The 23,670-nt window shown below is 33.1% G+C and overlaps 1 protein-coding gene across 1 annotated transcript; it reads right to left on the bottom strand.

Moving 5' to 3' along the window:
- Positions 1-6,426: 6,426 nt before the first annotated feature.
- Positions 6,427-11,273, bottom strand: LOC143541206 (uncharacterized). The gene is made up of 7 exons (XM_077034090.1): positions 10,182-11,273; positions 9,189-10,126; positions 8,706-9,152; positions 7,264-8,605; positions 6,954-7,187; positions 6,777-6,881; positions 6,427-6,687 (listed from the first exon to the last, which is right to left on the bottom strand). Exons 1-7 carry the CDS (start codon positions 11,271-11,273, stop codon positions 6,427-6,429), a joined length of 4,419 nt encoding a protein of 1,472 aa, XP_076890205.1.
- Positions 11,274-23,670: the final 12,397 nt, after the last annotated feature.

Raw genomic sequence — 23,670 nt, 5'->3', positions numbered from 1 at the left:
AATTAACGTTGCAGTTGAAGAATCATGGAGAAGAACACTCCACTGAAGGCACGAGCCGTTTTAACGAAGAATCCAGGTGTGTTTTAAGTGATTTAAGCGTTTGTAGTTGAAACACCTAATTTCTAGGGTTTCAGCATATTATCAGTTTTATTGTTTAATGATGTTAGTAGTGTTTTTTCTTCTCCATATTCTTCGATGACATAGGGGTGACAGTGTGTTTTGGGTTGTTGAAACCCCCAATTGTTTTTTTGTTGAAACCCCCAATTTCTAGAGTTTCATTATATTATTGGTTTTATCGGTTTTATTGTTTAATGGTTTTACAGTGTGTTTTGTGTAGTTGTGACAGAAACACACCAAAAGTCTTCTCGTATATTTGTTGTTTTTCTTAGTGTTGGCTATGACCATAAACACACCAAATATATTGGCGTGTTTAAAATATCTGATTCTAGTGAGGTTAAAAAAATATTAAGTTTTTTTTGTCTTAATTCTTAGTGTTGGTTTTTTGTTGAATAGATTCAAATAAAATGAATTTATTTTTGTATAAGTAAATATAGTGTGTTTCATATAATTATGGTATAAAGTCTTGAAAGTTGAGCTGGTTGAATTCTATGAATTCAAATTTCCATCGGATTTATGATATGTGTTCGTCATTGGTTGTTAGTATAGATAATTATATTATGTGTGTTGATGGTAATATATATTAATTAAAGCTTTATATATTATCTATGGTACACTGTAGGTTTAAAGGTTGGTATTGTGTTTTAGTAAATGGTGACTTAATGCTGCAAGTAAACATTATAATGTAATGTTTATGGTTAATGTTGTTTTATTAGGTATAGTGTGTTTAACTTGTTGATACAGGTTAAACAGAATGTATTATTATGTGACATCTGGGAAGGTTCAGATAATTTGACTGAAGATTTAAAAGGTGATAAAAAGGTAATATGTTTGACATTAAAATGTTAACCTGAGTTCCTTTTTGCAAATTTGATTTGTGTTAGTCTAATTTCGTTTTCGCGGCGTACAAGAATTATTGGTAAGCAAAATCTTTTATCATAAATTTATATTCATTTATGGCGTAACTATTCAATATCATGACATATAATTCATTGATGGAATTCTGAATAATGCTATGATATTTTGTTCAGCACAGAAGAAGGGATTATGATAATCAGAAGTGTTATAATGTAAAGTTTGCATCCTGAACAGATAACGGGTACAAGTTTCAGTGCTGATGGCATGGGCTAAAGTGTTAAATCATGAAGAAGTGATACGAGCTAAAGTTAACTCGGTTCATCCGGTTGTCTATTCTAAAGTGATGGGAACTTGTCAAAGACTATGGTTTTATCATGTGTTTGTTGGTTTGAAATATTAGTAAGCTTTATGGATGTTTGGTATTCTTGTTTTTGGTTGATGAACAAAATCTTGGATTATGATATATAATCTAGTTGAACGTGTATGGTATGGTTATTTTAATTTTGGACTTTTGTTTGTTATACACAAATTTGGTTGATTTGCAAAAGGCATACATCCAGTTATTTTATTTATAAATATGTACACTTATGTATTATATTTGGTCGATACATTGAGCGAGCAATACAACTAATCCCAAACGAAACCTAAAAAAACCTGTGAAAAAAATAGAAACTTCTAACAACTCTATGAATATTACCAGTGTGTTAAAAACATTTGTCTTAGAAAAAATAAAACATAATAAATTTAAATCAAAATTAAAACCTATAATAAAAGAATTAGTTTAATGCATACAACGAATAAGTCAAATTGAAAAATTCATAGAATTATAAATGCAACTTAAAAAAACATAACAAAGTAGTAATTTAATTCAATAACACCTATAATTCGGCTCTCCTGATGTGTTGAGAATGGAACGCTTTTTTTTAAAAAAAATATGATCATGATACTATCAATTAAGATATTGTGATTAGATAAAACATACAAATAGGAATCACAATTAATTTGAATTTTAATTCCATAATTATAGTTTTTGGTTTTTGACCATCTTACCCATATGTGTCATATCACATCCAATGGTCCAAATCACTTCCTACACTTTTTATGAATTGTTGTCTTCTTATTTTAACCTTGCTCATCCTATCTATATATATATAGGGGATGGTTCAAGAGAGAAATGAAATTACTGCAAGAAATGCGAGAAATGAATATGGGCCACTAGTTTTATTTTAGGGTTTAAAAGCTTCAAGATTAATTAAGAAACTATAAATGCATCTCTCTCTTCAATTAATATATTTATTAAATTAATATAACTAATCAAATTTCTATAATTGAAAAATATTAAGAATTCATTTATTTTCTATCCAATATTTTATCCTACACAAGTACAATTTATTCATATGTTAAAATTTCTTTCTATCCAAATTTCTTCCAACTCAATATATAAATAATCCATCAACACGTAGTTACATTGTGATAAATAATATAAAAAACTATTTTACATGTGTTAGCATTAAATATCAAAAAAAAATATACAACATACACAAAAATATATAGCCTACACTTGTTCTAAGAATAAGAAAACACATAACATACACACAAAATTCATCGTCAATAAAATACACACGCAGACGAAAACATATAACCTACACATGAAAACTTTATCCTACACAAATACAATTTATTCATACATTAAAAAAATTTTCTATCTAAAAACCAATTTCTTCCAATTCAAATTATCAATATCCATCAATACGTAGTTACATTGTGATGAATAATACAAAAACATATATTGCATGTTTGCATTAAATGTGAAATATACAACCTACACAATAACATATAACCCACACTTGTTCTAAGAATAAGAAAACATAACCTACACACGAAAAACATATAACCTACACACGTATAGGATATGTGTATATTTGTGTAGTTTATATAATTGTTGATGTCGAATTTAATATGTAAGTAGTATGCTTTTTTGTATATTGTACGTTTTTATTGCTCAAAACAAGTGTAAGTTATATAATTTTGTAGGTTGTATATTTATTGTTTATATTTAATGGACACATATGTATGACATTTTTTTTTATTATTTATGAAAACTAAATTAGTGTTTTTATCTTTTTAATTATTTTAGTTAAATTATGTAGATATATTAATTAGAGAGAGATTAATTATGGTTATATTAGGTGTATTAATTGGAGAGAGAATGTGCATTTATTGTTGCATTTATATCTTTTTCATTTATATTTAAACTTTAAAAACCTAAAATAAAACTAGTGGCTCATATTCATTTCTCGCAGTAATTTCATTTCTTTCTTGAACTTAAACCTATATATAGATATATATATATATATATATATATATATATAACTTTACATGATATTAAAATTACCGATATCCCACCAAGATAACCAATAACTCAAATATCAATATTTGACTGATATCAAATATTTTTCCGCATTAACTACTTAGACCCCACCCCCCTCGATTCATCCACATATATGTAATACTATATACTGCATATATGTGGTGTGTGTGTGTGTATTGATCATACTGCATATACGTACTACGAAGTTCTCTCGTTCTCTGATGATCCCACCCCTATGATATTATCCATCTTAAACTCGTAAACTAATTCGGTTTTCTTGATTGTTAGTATGGCTAGTTTATATAAAAAAAAATTAAACCTTTTATCCAATATTTGGGGATTCAGGTTTTTACCAACTAGGGTTTCATTTCTAATTACATTCTGACTGTGAACTAAAAGCCCTTAAACTTGATATACTCAAATTGAATTGAAAGTAAACAAACAGTAAGTATGTAGAGACAATGGATGATTAATATTATTATTATTATTATTATTATTATTATGAAGTACCGTTTCAGATCGCTTGAGAAGAGGACCCTGCAAGAGGTGTCGACCCGACCCGGATGCCAATTGTCGTTTGATCTTATCCAGACTGGCCTCTGTAGAAGAAGCATTAGCCCCATTGGTAGCCATGGTGAACACACACACTCTTGTCAGTTTAAGGTTTAGAAGTGAAAGACAATCGATTGATCATGAGTTGTGATACATGTTATGTTCTTTGCTTCGAAACAAGTCTGAGTTGACTTTGTTGATTTACTGATTTATTTAGATATATAGTTTAAAAATAAAATTTTATTTTTTTCGAAGTTAAGTAAAGTACGAGTTTTAAAGACCTGTCGCGTTGCAACGCCACGAACTTGATTCGCAAAGGAATTCTAATGCCTAAGTCGGTTACCTCGTCGGAAGCTTGAAAGGATCCAAGCGCTCTCTCTCTCTCTAGATGCTTTAAACCGGTGCGTTGCATAGCGACACGATGGTAACTCGGTCGATATCGGTTCCGTTTGTTACAGTACCGTCAAAAAGAGTTTTGTAACCAAAGTTGAAATGCTAAAAGTGTTTCAAAAGTGTAACAGTGTGAAACTTTGATGGCTAAAGTTTGAGAAACAGGTAACTTTTCAACTTGTCTTTTTAAACTTTGATGGCTAGAATTTAAGGTTTCAAACTTTTCGACTGCCTTTTTAATAATTTGGTGGCCTATGTCGAACTTTGCAACTTTCTTTTTACTAGTATTTTGGTGGTTAAATTTGAAGATACCTTTCCAACTTACCTTTTAACAAATACGAAGTATATAATATTATTCTCAAATATATATTTTCTCCTTATATTTAAAAGATGTTTGAAAACATTATTATAATAAAAGTAACATAAGTTAAAAGACATCAAATTTATGAGTGAATTGCATGTCTATGGCGACAAAACTCAAGCTATACGGTATACCCATCGATCATTCTATGTTTTGTAAGTTTTTAAAACGAATACAAATAAATATATAGTGTGAAGTTCATCATGTAATCATAAAAGTGTTGACCTATGTGACTCTTACTAAAGAATGTGCCCACACATTTCAAACGAGATTAAGAACGTTATATGACTGGTTTTTAAGCTTGTAAACGTGTTAAATACACATGTACACTTAAAAAGAAATCGATAATATGGTGTTCCATGATACAATATCATTGTGCTCCATTGTTTGGGAAGCTCCCAAGCATGATCATTCGATGAATGCGTTAATGCAACTCTAAATTCAAAACCTTTATGAACGGTATATCATATGGAATCCAGCTATAAATAAAGTTTTATGGGACCATGAATATGTAAATGAAACTTTGAAAGTTATAATGGATTTAACATGACATAAAAAGAGAAAAGTTCACCAAAATATCCATTTTACAAAAGGAAATCAAGAGAATGTCATTTAACTATAAAAATCCTTAAATGTCATCCAAAATTCGTCATAACTCACAAAAGATTGCGTTTGATCTCGCAAAATTTTCATGGGAATTGTTACAAAAATTCCTTTGGGACTCACAATTCAATCGGAACTAAATTCTGCCAAAACTCACAACAAATACGTCGGCACTCACAAAAGTTCGTTGAATCTAACAAAAGTTTTGTACCCCACAACTTTTTTACATGTGGCTACTTGGTTGTACATTACATGCGTCTGAGACGTTTTAACTGTAGGATCCAATGAATTTAAGGTGGACAATTGAGGAATCTTTTGGTCAAATGGACATTCATTTGAACTTTGAAAGTAAAATGAACATTTTGGGGATTTTCCATTATAAAATATGCGCATAAAAACCCATCCCAACAACAAATATAACATTTAACGCTGGACAAGATATTGTAATAAGTTGTACGCATAGTTTTACAATGGTACATAAAAACTCTTTATAATAGCAAATCAAAATTTTTGAAGTTGGAAATCACCTTTATAATGAATTAGACGTGCCGTTATTTACATGTGTGTCAAACTAATTACGGTGGTGAATCATACCTAAAAAATTAGACAAATTATCGTAATAGTTAGACGCAATGTTATAATAGGCTATACGAATATCAATTTTCATGCTTCGGTATAAAACTTATGTATCAAATACAACACGTACACAAAGCTTAGACAAACCATATATTGGTTTTGACGCATCATTGCATGCATCAAAACACATTACTCATGTTTTGACGCACCATTACATGCATCATAACACATTACTCATTGATGCACCGATGTAAAGTGGGCAAACTCTTATTACCAAGTACATTATATGATTATAACATTATAACATGAAAACCATTTTTTATTATATTTAAAAAAAATTCTAAATGTGTAACTTTATTAAGCCAAAGGTATGCTCAAAAACTTATACTGCCATTTAAATTCTCATATTCCACAACCTTTATACAAATCATCATCAAGATGCACTGCCATTTGACTTCTTATTAATCACAGTTATTGACCAAAAAAAACACATGTTCTCAAAAATTATGCTCAAATCAAGGCCTTACATAAACACCAAAATTAAATAACACATGAACTCCTCCCCATGCATCCACCAAATAGAGATCGAAAATAGAACTTAATATCGTTTACCAAGAACTATACCGATGATCGCTGATACCAATGCTACTCCCATTATGAACTTAATGCTTGTGACAATTGAGCCCTCAGGGGCTTGGTTTTGTGTGTTTGATGAGGACGCGGGTGCAGGTGCATGTACGGGTGTGGGTGAGGATTCTACGTTTTTCTTGCTTTTGCGCTTTGACGTTGTTGTTGATGGCGTTGTCTGTGTTGATCCTATGTCCCTTGATTTTACCTCACTTGAGTTATCCTCAATAACCTACAATTACAATGTAAAAAAAACATAAGATGGAATATTAATATATCATATGTGATGTAATTATTACAATTACAGATATAAAGTATTACCTGTTCTTTGACTTGTTTTTCCAAATGCAAAAGTGATTCTTTCTTTGCTTCAATGTCCTTTAATGCAGCTTCTAGCTCCAACTCCTTTTGTGAATATGTCTCTTTCTGTTTTAATATATATCACAAATCATTTACATAAGACTATCATTTTTATTGTGTTTGTAATATCGTATTGACAATGGTGTTTTGGGCTGCTGCTAGTTTTTCTTCAAGATTCTTTAGACTGGTCTTTAATGCAGCCTTCTCTTCAATCTCCGCCTTTAGATTTTCCAGCTCGGATTTTAGACATGTCTCGTTAGATGTGTGTTCTTTAACGTTCCCTTCAAGTGTGTTTATGATCGTCTGAAACTCCTTTTTAGCATTTTCAAGTGTTTCGTTAAGCATGTTGTTCTCTTCGATCAGTGACGATATCTGTGAATCAAAAAATTATTTTTTTTAAAACAGTTAATGAAAAATTAACTTAAAAAAATGCACAAAATGGTTTTACCTGAGACTGCAGCCTTTGTTCTTCAGACGAAAACTTTTCTTTTTCGGTCAAAGCTGCCGTCAAACTGGTCTGCAGATCATTCAGTTTAGACTCATAAGCAGCAAGTTCTTGAGTAAGTTTCAAATTCGTTTCGTCAAGCTGACTGGACTTGCTTTGCATATCTTCCACTACACTTTTTAGACCGCTTAGTTTCAACAAAGCTTGTTCTAGTTCACGCTTGTGGCTGTCAGCCAGCTCAGCAGCTCTAGTATGCTGTACGGTTAAACTGGCAATTGTTTTCTCATGTGAATCAACCGTTCGACACGCAGATTCCTTTTCGCTTTCAAGTTCATTAACCTTTATATTGAGGCGTTCATTCTCACTTTCTAAATTAGCTTGTATCAGCAAAAGCTGATCTAATTCGTCCTTTAACGAAACAGTTTTTTCAGTTGCTTCGGCTAACTGTTTCTCGAGAGACGTTGACTTTTCAAGTAATGATTTGGCCTCGGTGTCTCTGCTAGTGAAACTTGCTACTGATTCTTGTAATTTTAGATCAAAGTCTCGGGTACGGGTTTCGTGTAGTGTTTCAAATTTTAAATGCTTTGCTCTTGCTTCATCTAGTTGTTCCTCGGCTAACTTAAGCTTGTTCATGACTTCTGTTTCTCTGATTCCCGAAGCTTCTAGATCACTCGCAACTGTTTCCAGCTTCTGCTGAGAGACGTGCAGTTCGTTTCTTAATACTTCGATAATGTTTTCGGCTTCCACAAGCATCTCTGATGATTTGTTTGAGATGTCTTCTAACTTCTTTTTCTCGGTTGTTGCTAAATCCAAAGATTCAGTCAATTCTTGCTCCATTTTAGTGGTGGTTTCAAGTGCGCCTTCGAGAGCCGTTGCTTTTGATTTCAGAGCTTCGATTTCTGCTTCGAGTTCAGATGCTTTTTGAGAATGGTTTCTAGAACTGTCTTCTGTGTCGCTGCATTTCTTTTCCAGTGCGCTTATTTGCTCTTCAAGCTCCTGGATTCTGTACTTCTCGGCTTCTAGAACCGACTCCAGATCACTCACCTTTTTACTTGCATTTTCAGCTTCCGAATTCAAATTCTGAATTATATCTTCAAGTTCAATGCTGCGTTGATGGCTCATGTTGGCTCGTTCTTCATGATCAGTTGACTTTTCAAGAACAGTTTTTAGCTCCGATTCGAGGTCTGCAATGCGCGAGGATGTTTGAGTTAACTCAGATTCCAGCTGAGTTACCTTGTCTAAGGAGTCTTGCAGTTGCTGGTTTACAAGTTCTTTTTCTTCTTCAAGTGTGGCTATGGTTGATGTAAGCTCGGATAACCGAACATTGTGCAAGTTCTTCTTCCAACTTCACCACCAGTGATTTTGATTCTTCTAATTCAGCCTTTAGTAAACTTGACTCATGTTCCAGTTGTTTATGTTCCGCCTGAAATTTCTGAGATTCAGACAGAAGGATGTCGTAATCACTTGACACCGGACCGAAACGATCCTCGTTTTGTGCTAACTCGCTTTTTAATTTAACCAAATTTGCATCAAGATCTTCTTTTTCCTTTCGTGCTTCAGTTAGCTCTTCTTGAATCGCGTGAAGCTTCAGTTTGACTTCTTCCAGTTCGGATTCTTTCGCCTGAAGATCTTCTTTCGTTGATGATTCCGAAGCGATTTTCAGATTCAATTCTTCAGTCAATTCGCTTACTTTAGCCACTTGTGAATCGTATTTTTGCTGGATTTCCAAAACTTGTGATTTTGCAGCCTCCAGTTCTTCTTGGACTGCAGATAAGTCAACCGTAGTCTTCTTGAATGCTTCTTCAACCTTTTCATAATCAGCAATTTTTTCATGCAACCCCTTGAGTTCTTCTCGGAGTAAAGCCATCTGATCTTCCGTCTCTTTTTTGAGACTTTCATTCTCGCTTTCTAAATTAGTTCATATCAGCAAAAGCTGATCTACTTCGTCTTTTAGCGAAACAGTTTTTTCAGTTACTTCTGCTAACTGTGTCTCGAGAGTTGTTGATTTCTCGAGCAGCAATTTGGCCTCGGTGTCTCTGCTAGTGAAACTTGCTACTGATTCTTGTAACTTTAGATCAAAATCTTTAGTACGGGTTTCGTGTAGTGTTTCATATTCTAAATGCTTCGCCCTTGCTTCATCTAGTTGTTCTTCAGCTAACTTAAGCTTGTTTATGACTTCTGTTTCTCTGATTCCCGAAGCTTCTAGATCACTCGTGACAGTTTCCAGCTTCTGCTGAGAATCTTTTAGTTCGTTTCGTAATACTTCTATAATGTTTTCGGCTTCCACAATTATCTCTGATGACTTTTTTGAGATGTCTTCTATCTTCTTTTTCTCGGTTGTTGCTAAATCCAAAGATTCAGTCAATTCTTGCTCTTTCTTAGTGGCGGTTTCCAGTGCACCTTCGAGAACCGTTGCTTTTGATTTCAACGCTTCAATTTCTGCTTCGAGTTCAGACGCTTTTTGAGAATGATTTCTAGAACTTTCTTCCGTGTCACTGCATTTCTTCTCCAGTGTGCTTATTTGTTCTTCAAGCTCCTGGATTCTGTTCTTCTCGGCTTCTAGAACCAACTCTAAATCACTTACCTTTTTATCTGCATTCTCGGCTTTCGAATTCAAACTCTGAACTATATTTTCTAGTTCAAGGCTGCGTTGTTGGCTCGTGTTAGCTCGTTCTTCATGATCAGTTGACTTTTCAAGAACAGTTTTGAGTTCCGATTCAAGCTCGGTATTGCGTGTCGATAATTGAGTCAACTCCGATTCCAGCTGAGTTATCTTGTCTATGGAGTCTTGCATTTGCTGGTTCAAATGGTTCTTTTCTTCTTCAAGTTCTTTTTCCATTTTGGATTTTGATTCTTCAAAATCGGCCTTTAGTAGTTTTGACTCGTTTTCCAGTTCTTCATGTTTTGTCTGAGATTTAGACAAAAGGGTAATCACTCGAAAGCTGGTTGATACGGTCCTCCTTTTCCGCTATTTCACCTTTCGATTTGACCAAAATTGCGGCAACATCTTCTTTTTCCTTTCTTGTCTCAACTAGTTCTTCTTGAATCTCATGAAGCTTCAGTTTGACTTCTTCGAGTTCCGATTCTTTCGCTTGAAGCTCTTCTTTGATTGATGATTCAGAAGCTTTCTTCAGATTCAACTCTTCAACCAGTTCACTTATTTTCGCCTCGTGCGAATCGTACTTTTGCTGGATTTCCGAAACTTGTGACTTTGAAGCCTCCAATTCTTCTTGGACCGCAGATAAGTCAGCCGTTGTCTTCTTAAATGCTTCTTCAACCTTTTCATGATCAGCAAGTTTTTCATGCAAACTCTTGAGTTCTTCTTGGACTAACGCCATCTGATCTTCCATCTCTTTTGCACTAGCTTGTGCCGATTGAAGCAATCTTTCAAACTCCAGTGCTTTGTTCGTTTCTGATTCAGCAAGTGATCCGCTTTGTTTATGCAGCTCTTCAAACTTTCTAGCTTCACTTACAGAAAGATCGAGTTCTTTCTCTAAATCATTTATCCGTTTTCTTGAACTTTCAAACTCGATGTTTAGAGCTTCAAATAATTCCTTTACTTTGACCAGATCCTTTTGGTTTGACTCTTGAGCTTGTAATTCTTCTTGCAAAGTAGTAATCTGTGAGCTATATATCTCTTCACTTTCCTTAAGAAGATCTTGAAACTTCTTATAATTAATTTCATGATCTTCGTGTTTCTTTTCATGTTGCTCGAGTTTTTGATTTGCAAGTGAAACTTGGTTCTTGAGTTCAGCATTCTCAGACTCTGAATGCTTGAGTTGTGTGGCTATTTTTTCTAGTTCAAGCTCGAGCTCGTTCGCCTTTTCATTCGCCTCAAGGACTTCTCTGCTTTTTTCAGTGATAGGTTGCTTGTTATATTCGACGTGCAATGCTGGCGATGCGTGGGGCCCACCGTTGGGTACGTCATTAGTTTCCTTTTCTACTTTTACAAACTCTTCATCTAACGGCACTTCTTTGTCGACTTCCTTCTTGGCATCCTTAGTTATATCCATGGTAGTTTCCTATTAAAACGAGCACATAAATCACGATAAGCTTATACGGAATTTGACCCGAATGGGTCAATTCAGGTTATGCTTTATCTCTAACAGGTCAGACAAATGTATACTTAAAAGAAAAAAATGATTACCAGTGAAATTATATAGTTTTTGTAATCATATTTGTTACATGGATCATATGTGAAAATTTTAGTTTTATTTGACAGAAAGTATATCGGGTCAACCCGGCCCGTTCTGTCTGATATTCCAATTTTATAAACCTATACTTATCCAGATTTTTTTAAAACGCGCAATAGTGCAATACACATACAAACTGCATAACAAGTAACAACTCAACAAACTTCTATAATGAATCAAAACATATTTCCACATCCTTCAAACTGTATCTATATATAGTCCCTTAGTATTAGTATTTGGGAAAATGACTAAAATGTCCATTTTGACCATCATAATACTCAAAATATCCTCCTAAATCCCACCGGTTTCATTAAATCCAGCTCAAAACCAACCGGGCTACCTAGTTATTCTACCCCAATGACCGAGAGCCACATGTCAAAAATGTTTCCCATCGGCCGCCTCCTTTTTTGACCGCCCGACAAAAACGTTCCCGGCGTCGGGTCAATTTTTCTAGGCGTCGGTTGGTTTGTCTACAAGTCAGGTGGTTTTTTCTGGGCGGCTACTAGATTTTATAAATCTAGACACTACTAGATTAATCTAGGCGCCGCTTGGTTTTTCAAATTCAAACCCTTTAAGAATTTTTTTGTCATGTTATAAAAAATCTGATGCTATATGTAAACTTACGTATATAAAAAAATTAACCAAACAATTTTCATAACTTACGTTGTAAGATCGTTGTAAGATCTTTTAATAATAAGGATTTTTTTAACAATATCATATTTTATGGAAAAGAAAATCAAATATGATATTATAAACAATTTTATAGTAAAAAAATTATAAAGGATTTGAATTTGAAAACCAGGTGGCACCTAAACTAATCTAGTAGCCTGGATTTATAAAACCTAGTAGCCGCCTAGAAAAAAACCACCTGACGCCTATAAAATCCACCCAGCCCGGGGAACATTTTTGTTTGGCGGTTAGGAAAAAAAGGCGGCCGACGGAAAACATTCTTGACATGTGGCGCTCAATCATTGGGGTAGAATAACTAGGCGGCCCAATTGGTTTTTTGGGCTGAACATAATGGAACCGGTGGGATTTGAATGAACATTTTAAGAATTATCATGGTCAAAATGGACGTTTTTGATCATTTTCCCTTAGTATTTTCCAAATTCAGCTTGGATTATAATTTTCCATTTTGTTTTGTTTCATTTTCTGTATAACTCACAAACTATATAAAGAATTTAGTGTGAACAACTAACCTCTATAACCTTTGTGACTGGTACTTCTGAACTTGCTATAGTTTCCTCTTCCATGGCAGGCTAAATGTTGAATATTAAGGTTTGTTATAAAGGCTCTGAAAGCATAAAGTGACAAGTTAGTCAATGAAAAGAAACACAATCTGGAGGGAGTCATTTAAGTAAAAAAAAATTAAGTTACAATGAAGTAATTGCAGCCTCTGTTATATGTGTGTTTAATTTTTCATTTATGGCAATTTATTAAACTGATCCCATATAAAGTTAATCCGGCTATTTATATTATAGCACTAACAACTTTTTTTCTTTAATTGTAAAAAAATAGACATTTCTTTGTGTATATATACATTTTAGACAAAAAATATTAGTAATCCTGCCTAGCTTGACTTGAAAAAAATGTTAGAATAAGGTTGTGAAAATTGTGTTACTTGTATTTCAGAAATTTCACATGTTTCCTTTTTTCTCCAACAATAGAAAAGATAATAAAATAAAATTTATTATAATAAAAATGGAACCAAAAGATAAATAATGTTTGGCCCAATGGGTCAACCAACTAAACTCAATTTATTTATAATTTGAACTTACAATATAGTTTTTATTTCTTGGATATTGAAGTAATTTGATACCTTTTATAAAATGACATATTTTAAACCGAACTTATTTTAAAAAAAAAAGTTTTGCATGGAACCCAATTGAACTTTCTTTAAAATGGTTGTTTCAACCCAAAACCATTATTGCATAACCTGACCCGCCCTTTTGTCAAATACTTAGACTTAATACTTAACAATAAAGTAGATACACGAATATACTTGAAAAAAAAGATGTTAAAGTGGGTCTAACTCGAAATGAAATTTGTGAATACTTAAGGGTGATCTGAGCACATGCTGGACGGATGATAGGGACCGAATTTCACGTACAAAAATGCAAGAGAAAAAAAGCTTATACAGATCAAGATAAAAATTTATTAAAGCACAGGATGAGGAGATCAGGAACGTTGATAACATGTAAATGTTCAACAATTTATTCATAAAACCTTTTGTGATTAATTGATTAATTACACTTACAAAAAACAAACAATTGATAAATATAGATGTTAAGTTAGTATTTACAAGTGCTTAAGAGTAGAGGTGCACAAAAAACCCGTACCCAGAACGGTACCCGAAAAAATACCCGAAACCGGTTTTTTTTATACCCGGGTATTCTATACCCGAAACCGGAACCGACCCTACCCGTAGGGTATGGATAGGGTATGCATTTTGAGGTCAATACCCGTACCCGGAACCGTACCCGATTTATACCCGTAAATACCCGGACCCGGTCATACCCTATACCCGATACCCGATTATACCCGATACCAATTTTCTAATACCCAAAATAATACATGAGTTTTTATAGTATATTTTTATGTTTACTTCACAACTTTTATGTTTAAGTTTTTGAAAAATGCATATTACTAAGTAAATAATTTGTAATTAAGTGGATTTATGGTTTTTTAATATAGTTTAATTATTTTTATAAATCACAAAGCAAATTTAAATTTTAAAAAAATTAAAAAATGTATAAAATAAATTACAAATTCAAAACCGGGTATTAATACCCGGTCGTACCGGTTCCAATACCCGAACCCGATCATACCCTACCCGGGTACATAGGGTTGAGTTTTTCTCCTCAATACCCTACCCGAACCCTACCCGATTTCTCTCAATACCCGATTTTCTAATACCCGGTCATACCCGAAACCGGTTCCATACCCGAACCCGGGTATTAGAAAAAACCCGATTTGTGCACCTCTACTTAAGAGAGTTATTATCTGTTTATATTTAAGTTGTTGTATTTTAACCACCGGTCACCAAACACTTAAAAAAACAAGTCACTTTATGATGATCATGGCTACATAATTATAGCCTAAAGGATGCATTTAGTATTTTTCTTATAGTAAAAGATATATCATACACCTAAATTTAAAGTAATGGTATGTCCAGGTTGTGAAAATTGTCATTTTCTTTTGTATTTCATTCATCTCATATTATATTCTTTCTCAGATTCAAATAAATAAATTTTTTGTATCTTCTTTTGAGAGCGAAAATGATGCAAGTGCATGTCTTAAAAGTATTGGATGTAAATCTTGAAAGAAAAACATCATTGTAATTTGTATGTGGAACAGGAGTCAACGCTCATTGGTTGATAAAATGATTAACAGATAAGTGGCGAAATCATCGGCAGACGAGAAAGATATGCTTGCGTAGAAAATGCCGAGACACAAACTTACAATTATCCATCAACAAGTGGAGTAACATTTTTTTTCTAACATTTAACGGTGTTTGAAACTACCTAGATACATATTTACCCAACTAAGTTATTAAAATGTTAACAATTCATACTGATTTTAAGTTTTTAATGTTTCATGTCTGCTTACCCAATAACACATTTAAGAAGGAAACTCATAACTATGGGAAAACTTCTTGAGTTAGGTTTTGAATTTGAGACCATAGGAATTTGAAGTCTTAATTAAAACCATTGTTTCCATGTCATTAAATCAGAAGGTAAATTACAACAAATAAATTATTCAAATTTACTTGAAAAAAATTAAAGTACCTAATTTTTCTGTAAAATTTCTTTAAGCATGACTTGAAATGTTAGAAAAAATATACATACAAGTACTTATATTGAATAATAAATTAAAGTATACCAAATTACAGATAATTATAATTTATAACTAAAATAAATATTAATATTAATAAAAGGAGGATACAATTTTCCACTAAAGAGTCGGTAGAAATTTTTTTCAAATAATTTAAAGTGCTTTAGCCACTTTAGTCAGCACATGTCACAAAAATAAATTCAATCAACTTTAATAACGTCGGTATCCATGCTTTTAGTAACATAAATTAAATGTTCAACTTTTTTTTTATATAATTTTGATTGTAGATTTATATAAAGTAATAATTAAAACGTAAGTGCCGTTCAGAAAGTAAAAAATTAAAACGTAACTGATGTTTAGTAACTTCAAGACACGACTAAAGAAAGTGATATAGAAAGTGAGATTTTATCATTTAAAATACATAATAACGTGACTGATTTAAATTGAAAAACAAGAGTCTTCCACTCCCATTGGTTTTTTTGTAAGCTATTTATAGCAAAAAATTATATTTAAAGAAATATGCTAAATCTAATATTATAATAACATAAATGTGCTAAATAATTAATCAACAATAATATATAGGTGAAAAAAGATGGTACAATGTCTTTGTCCACAAGTAACATGGGTGGAACTAAAGAGTGTTTTTCGGGCTAGTCATTATTTTTATTATTACTAGTATCTACTATCATCAACTTCTTCAAGTTTCACATTTAACTATGATCTATACCTAAAACTGTCTCTCAATAAAGTAGTTGAACCGAATGCCGATCCACAGGTTAAAAGTTTTTAGGGTAATTATGTAATTCTACTAGTTGTTATGCAGTTTCTCACTGATAACGTGTAATAGCAAATAATTAATAATCATAAATTACGTGATACCATGGAGAAACTACATAACTAATAACTAATAACATTGATTTCAAATCAATCAATTGTGTCATTTTAAATCCTCCTTATCATAATAACTCAATGTTATTGTGTTCGTGATTCAAAAGGATACAATCAAATCATGAACATAACCCGAGAACATCAATGATCGATCTTAATATATCTACAAAAATTACTAGCAAATGATCTGTACTCTTAAGATCAACTATAAAATCGAGCAGTAAAGGCATCATACATAAATTCTAAACTTAATACAACAATTAAGGGCCTTACCTAAGTTTTATTCGAATATTCAAACTTCGAATTCGAACTTCTGGATGCCAAAATCAATGAATATATTCGAAATTCTAAGTAATCAAAAGCTGGATTCACAAAGATAGTCTCGGAAATAACAGTTGATGAATCATGAATGGACTAACCTTATATCGGTTGAACGTTTGTGTCACCTTTTATTGAAGCTTTGTCCTGTTTTGTTCCTTTAGCAACACAAAGAGAGGGTGTGACGAAGAGAATCAGGGTGTATATTATTATGGTATTAGTAGCAATGGTTTTAGACTTTAAATGGAATGAGGTGTGGTGACTCGAGGTGGGTCCTACTACAGTCATAGCCAGCCAATCAGGACATTTAACAAATAGGAAATGGTGTCCTTTCCACCACTATGACTCCTTGACTTTACACATTTGCCCCTAGATTGGTCATGATTTTACAATAATACACTTTCTCATCTCACCAACCATTCTGGTGTAAATCGTGTTGGATTGACGGTTTACAGATTTTGACTTGACGGGTTGGATTGTTGAACACGAGCGATGTTGTAAAAGTAGGTTTCCAAGACCGAGTATTCCCCGAGTATTCGCTACAAGATATGTTGTCGATGCGAGTTTCTTTAATTCCGTCTAGTTACTAAGAATTGACTAAAGGTGGTCAACCTTAGTCATAATCGCGACTAGTCGGTGAACTTGAGCCGACTTTGACTTAAAAAAATAAAACATAACTCGTATTTCCTTAAAATTAAAGAATAAATATCATTTTTTAACTTAATGACTAACAATTTTTAGAATAATTTATTATTTAAAAGTGTATTTCTCTTATTTATATTAATCTTTAACTATTTTGTTATAAATATTAGTAAATTTGTGATATTCGACATATATATAATATCCAAAAACTAATTTTCCTTATATTTACCATGTCCGAGTACTCCCAACCCCCCAGTCGGCCGCTTAGCGACTTTTGCAACCATGAATACGAGTACCACAAGTATCATTTTTTATATCAAAATATCGTAATTTGGACATACTTAAAGTCATGTTATATGCACATAACTCATTTAAATCATTTATCTAAACGAATCAGTGGGCTGGCATGGTGAAAATGAGTTGTCTTCAAGTTGTAAATGTTTTAAAAAAATGAGTTGATGGGTATGTTTAAAGAAACAAGTTAAACATCCCGATTAAGCGGATAAATTAAGACAATCCAAAGCCTTATTATTTTCATATCACGTTCGCTTATGTTGTAAATTGTCACCCATGTTTCAACATAATCGATTTCAATAGTTAGTCATTTAATTATGTATCTATTACTTAAGAGTAGGATCATCTCATGTGAATCATGTTGAGTCGGTTAAAGAAAACAAAATCACATTTTTCTCACTCATATGGCAAACATGAGAAGGAGGCCTTGGCCAAATCAAAGTAGTATGACTATGACCTGTGTAAATGATGTTGGTTGTGGTTACTATATTTGTGATCATTTTAATAATGCAATGAATTTAAGTGGACGTGCAGAACGTGTTGTAAGCTATAGAGCCTTCAAATGGTATTTAAGAGGTATCCTTACATATATAGGTCATTTCACCTATACAAAAACTATAATAACTATAATATGCTTTATTAGAAGTTAAACTATAATATCCGAAGGGTAAAATTTCTGGAAAATTTTACAAAACCGTCGTGTTTCGGTTTTTTCGGTTTATGGTTTTTTGGGTTCGGTTCGGTTTTGGATGCAGTTTTTTCGATTTTGCTTATCAAGCCAAAACTTTTTGGGCAAAAAAAAACTTGACCAAAGATATTGTAACTGGGCATGACATTTTTTTCTTTAAACTAATAATTAATAGAATTTTGAATATTTGGACCTAAAATATTAAAAGCTAATAAAAGATACATTTAAAATCAAATTTTAAAATCAAAACTAAAAGTACCAATATTATTAGTTATTAACCATATGCAAAAACTAATATATGTGTTATTAACCATATGTTAAAACTAAACAAATAGTCATTGACAAATTTTGACTTAATGGTTACGGTTAAGATATTATGGTTATTTCAATTTTTGTTATTTCGGTTCGGTTCGGTTTTTTCAGCTCTTTACAAAATACAAAACCAAACCAAAACCAATACTTTGGTTTTTTCTAAAGTTTAAAACCGAACCGCCGATTTCTAATTCGGTTTGGTTTTTTCAGTTCAATTTTTTTAGTTTTTTCGGTCTTTTCGGTTTTGTGCACAGCTCTACTAGTTATATACAAAGATTAAAGGATCTATCCTTGCCTAAAAATTAAAATTATAGTTAATTAAAGTCATCAAAAGATTTACACTAGAGTAGCTAAAATGGAGCTTGGTTTTTTCTTAAAAGACGGTTTTACCATATTCACGTTTTAGGAGAAAGTACAATGAAATAATTTTGAAGACTTTACAAGGGCAAATTTGGCATTGAGGTGATATAAGCCTTTCAAGACAAAAAAGTGGGCCAAACCAACTGACCGACCAAACCGTCCTAAAATTCGAGTATGATAAAGGTGACGGGATAATGTCTTGACCGAAAGAGACATATAGTCCTATATGCTTTCCGATCTACCTTCCTTTATTGTGCAATGTTAGAAGAAAACTAACTTATTATCTTCATTACATCTTATGGTTAATTGTTGGGATGTAAAATGGGTTTGGTATATATCATTCATGCATGGTTAAAGAGTTCATGGTGGGTTATTGGAGTATCCAAATAAGCATAAATAATTAATAAGAATGCGAGGTGATTCAAGCAATCTCGATAGTAACTTGTTGGATAATTTGGAGAACAGTTCAAGAACGATATGATTTTCAACAACAAACCTTTTTCAACTACAAAATTGGTGAATGACATTAAAGCCGCTTCATTCTTATGGGTTTATCACAGGAGCAAAAGATCGGGTTTGGAATAGAAGAAATTGTGTAAATTTTCATTTATAAGGCATTTGTTGTTTTAATTTTATTTTCCTTGTATTTTCGGGCTTTTTCCTTCTTATGAGTTATTTTTTTCTATTTTTTCTTAATATATATATTGATCTTTCAATAAAATAAATAAAAACATATAATCTTTCATAAAGCCAAAATACTTAATATTTATAATTTCTTTATTATCTTGCATCTTTGTTAGCATATGAAATAAGAGGATCGATGTAAAATTACTCAAATACAAATTGGATGTGCCTATGCATGCCATGTAACAAGGCTAGCTAATATTTCAAAAATCGTTGAATCCAAACCGAAACTTTGTGTGCCGTGCATGGTTTTGCTTGTGGTTTCATCTCTTTGTCTTGTGGAGTTGTCAGTCTTAAAAGGATATCGTATAGACATACCAAGAGAACGTTAAAGAATACCCCGAGCAAAATACTAGGGATTCCACTTCAATGCTAAAGCAAAAAACATGTTGAGATGGTTGATGGGTTTGACTAAAGAGGGCGGTGTTTTTCGATTCCAAACCCAACATGTCTCAACTCAACTTGTTTACGAGTCTAGTTACACTGGGGCTAGCTAGATGCAATATAACCGTTAACACCAAAAGTCCAAAACATCATACACTTTAAAAAAAATATTTTGGTCTTTATATTTCTATGGGGAGGAACCCCTGTTTTGCTTCTGTGTCCAATCCAGTCTCTAAGACTGAATATTATATCAAAAGTATAGAACAAAACATGTTTTAGTTGTATTTTTAATGAGTTTAATTAAGCTCCTAGTTGACCACTTGTATTTAACAACCCCTTTTGATTCTAAATCATGGTTTGCTCAACTTTTGTAGTGTTTTTGACTAGTCTAGAGGCTAAACACATAAAACTTTGGTAAGTTGTAATAATTAAACTTTATTTATCATAAATTTTAGAGTAAAGTATTATAATAGATCGGTATCAATTTATCATGCCATGTGTAACAATTCATTTTTATATAAAATAGTAATAGTAAATAGTAAAAAGTGAATAAAGGAGTCCAACTCGTATTTAAGAACCACACATGTTTGTTTTATCTCATAAGACATCATCGTTCAGATGCTACAAAGACCATCCATGTTCTATGCTAAAGCCATATATATATTTGGTCTTTTAATTATTACCTTTCATTAAAAGCTTTTTAGAAATTCCATAATGTGGATTTAAAGTGCAACTCTATCATGTGTCTCACACATGATCGGTAAAGTTGACATGTTAGTACCATCTATCTATGCAAAACATACAAAAGACACATGGTTTGTTGGAATATCTGTTATTAGTGCATGAAATGATTTTTCACTAACTCCAGGTGAACTTAAATAATTGTAAGAGCATAATGATATGTTGTAAATAGTTACACACAAGGCCGATTAAGAGGTATTGTTAAACACTTAAACCTTTAATTTAAGTAGATAAACATAATCAAATAAGTTCATCCTTCAAAACAATACATGGTAATCGGTCTTTCACGAAATCAAAGTTTGCTTCGATTTCAAAGGATAATAAGAAAAAAAAAATCTTGTTTCCATTTCAAATAATAAACTACCCATAACTCCCATTAAGTTAACTAATACAATAAAGGAATTAAACGTGGATGAAATTTAAAACAAAGAAACTAAAATAAAACATATAAAATGAAACAAACTTCAATATAACGTGTGACTACATGGACAATTTTGAGATTTGATTTTCTTTATGAATCGGATCTCCATCGGTTTTATATGAACTTATTTTATTAGTTTCAACTTCTTTGGGTCAGGCCTTATATATGTTTTTTTATCTGAATTATCAACTGCTGTTGTGTAAATATGGGCCCCTTTTGGATTTGAGCCTTGTGCGGCTCACGCCATGATCAGAGTCTTCGTTTCCAAATTTCTTGAGATTTTCTTATACTTTTTCATTTTCATATAAATCTCCATCTCTGTATCTAAAAAAAAAGATTATGCCACAGCGTTGTTCATACCTTCAAAATTTTAAAAACGGTATCTCAATACATCAAGCATGGACGTAAGAAAAAATTAATAAAACTCAAACATAAATTTTAGGATAAATTTAAAAGACTTAACAATCGGGTTATTGAAGTTAAACAATTTCAACTTTCACTTATTGTCCGACATTAATCTCAATCGTGAACGCATTTCCCCCCGACAATTACATACGTATTTTCACGTCATCAAAAGACTATCCATATTCATTTCCCGAGTTGGAATTCTGACTTATTGGATTGCATGATTTTGTTTCCTTTTTTACTCTACGTCACGTAAAACACGAGATCCACAATTAGTTCCCAGTTTAATGGGTTTTCCATATTGATGTACTTTTGCTTTTTTATTCCTCCATTTTTTGTATTATACGATTTGCTTTTTAATGAAAAACCCTCTGAGCCAAATTCTTCATGGTATCAGAGCGGGTCTCTAAACCGCTCGACAAAAAAAAACCCTAGAACCGACCATCCCACTCTGATTGGCAGTCATGGGAGATGAACGATCATCCATAAAGAAGATCGAAGAAAGCTGTGCTGACACCAACTCTTCATGCTGCATTCACGCTTCCGTATACGGTGATATCGACCCAAAATCAATCCCTATATCAGGTTTGAATTCTGAACAATATTGTACTCTCTTAGACTGGATTGCAAAGAAAAGCTCGTCAAAGGACGAGGCACTTCCAGAAGCCAGCATGGCGTGTAAGGATAGAGAGGATAATGGCTGGATAATGGATTCCGGTTGTACCGAACACATAACACGTCGAGCCGAATGGCTTGAAAACAAAATGGTATCAACTTATGAACCTTCTGTCATGATACCAAATGGTGATTCCATACCTGTCGTAGGTAAAGGAAATTGTCATCTGCCCAACGGAACCACTATTAAAGGAGTTTTGCATGTTCCAAAGTTTAGGTGCAATCTTTTATCCGTAAGTCGCTTATCAAAAGATCATCAATGTTCGGTGACTTTCTTCCCAAATTTTGCTTCATGCAGGACTTACATTCAAGGGAATTAATTGGAATGGGTAAGTGCAAACGTGGCCTATATTGGATTGAGATGGTGGAAAATAAAAGAAGAGCTACGATGGCTTCAGTGGAGGTATGGCACAAGAGGTTAGGCCATACTTCTAATGATAAGCTATCTTGTTTTGATTTTGTTGAGAATGCTTCTTTTAAAACCATAAACTGTGATTCATGTGCAAAGGCCAAACACACTCGATTACCTTTTCCAATAAGTTCTATTAGAAGTAAAGAGTGTTTTGATTTGTTGCATTGCGACATATGGGGAAGGTACATAACGCCCTCGTTCTCCGGGGCAAACTATTTTTTGACAATCGTGGACGACTATAGTCGATCCGTTTGGGTTTTTCTCCTAAAGCACAAGTCTGAGGCGGGCGAGCGCCTAATGTATTTTCACAAACTGGTCAAGACGCAATTTGGAAAAATGATAAAAAGAATCCGATGCGACAACGGGGGAGAATTTGTTTCAAACCGGATGAATGATTTCTATGCCGAGCAAGGCATAATCCTTGAGACTACCTGCCCCCACACGCCACAACAAAATGGCATTGTGGAACGCAAGCACAGGCACCTACTCGAGACTGCACGCGCCCTTAGATTTGAGGCAAACTTGCCAAAAAGGTTTTGGGGCAAATGCGTCATGACAGCTGCCTATATAATCAACCGTCTCCCATCAAAAACTATTGACAATAAAACCCCTTTTGAGATTCCTTTTGAACAAAAACCTGAGTATGAACATATGAAAGTTTTTGGGTGCCTTGCCTACTTTCGAAACACCGACACAAAAGGAGACAAGTTCGAATGGAGGGGGAAACCCAGTGTGTTTTTGGGCTACCCACCGGGGACAAAGGGATACAAATTATATGATGTGGTTCATAACAAAATGGTGGTGTCAAGAGACGTGAGATCTGTGGAAAGCAATTTTCCCTATCGAAACTTGGACACCATTGATAAACAAGAAAATAAAAGGCTCTTTGATTTCCCACCTTGGTATTATGAGGGAAATGATAAAGCCACACCAAACCAAACAGATGGTCCTAACACAGAGGATGTGTGTACAAATAGGCCTATCCTAAAAGATCTAGAAGGTAACATTCAACTTGATAATGAAAATGGGGCCCAAGATAATGAGGCTGCTACACTAGATGATGGGCCTGATGGTCACCCACAACAAACCAATCAAACTGAGCACTCTATACAAGAAGAAGAAAGCAATGTTGGGCCGCAATTAGACAAACTGCAAAGGG

The sequence above is a fragment of the Bidens hawaiensis genome, unplaced genomic scaffold, assembly GCF_021521415.1.
Source record: "Bidens hawaiensis isolate Kalapana, Puna unplaced genomic scaffold, B.hawaiensis_p1.1 tig00000820_1, whole genome shotgun sequence".
Taxonomy (NCBI): Eukaryota; Viridiplantae; Streptophyta; class Magnoliopsida; order Asterales; family Asteraceae; genus Bidens; species Bidens hawaiensis.
Note: the sequence above shows the minus strand (reverse complement) of the source record. Positions and strands in the feature narration are given on the sequence as shown.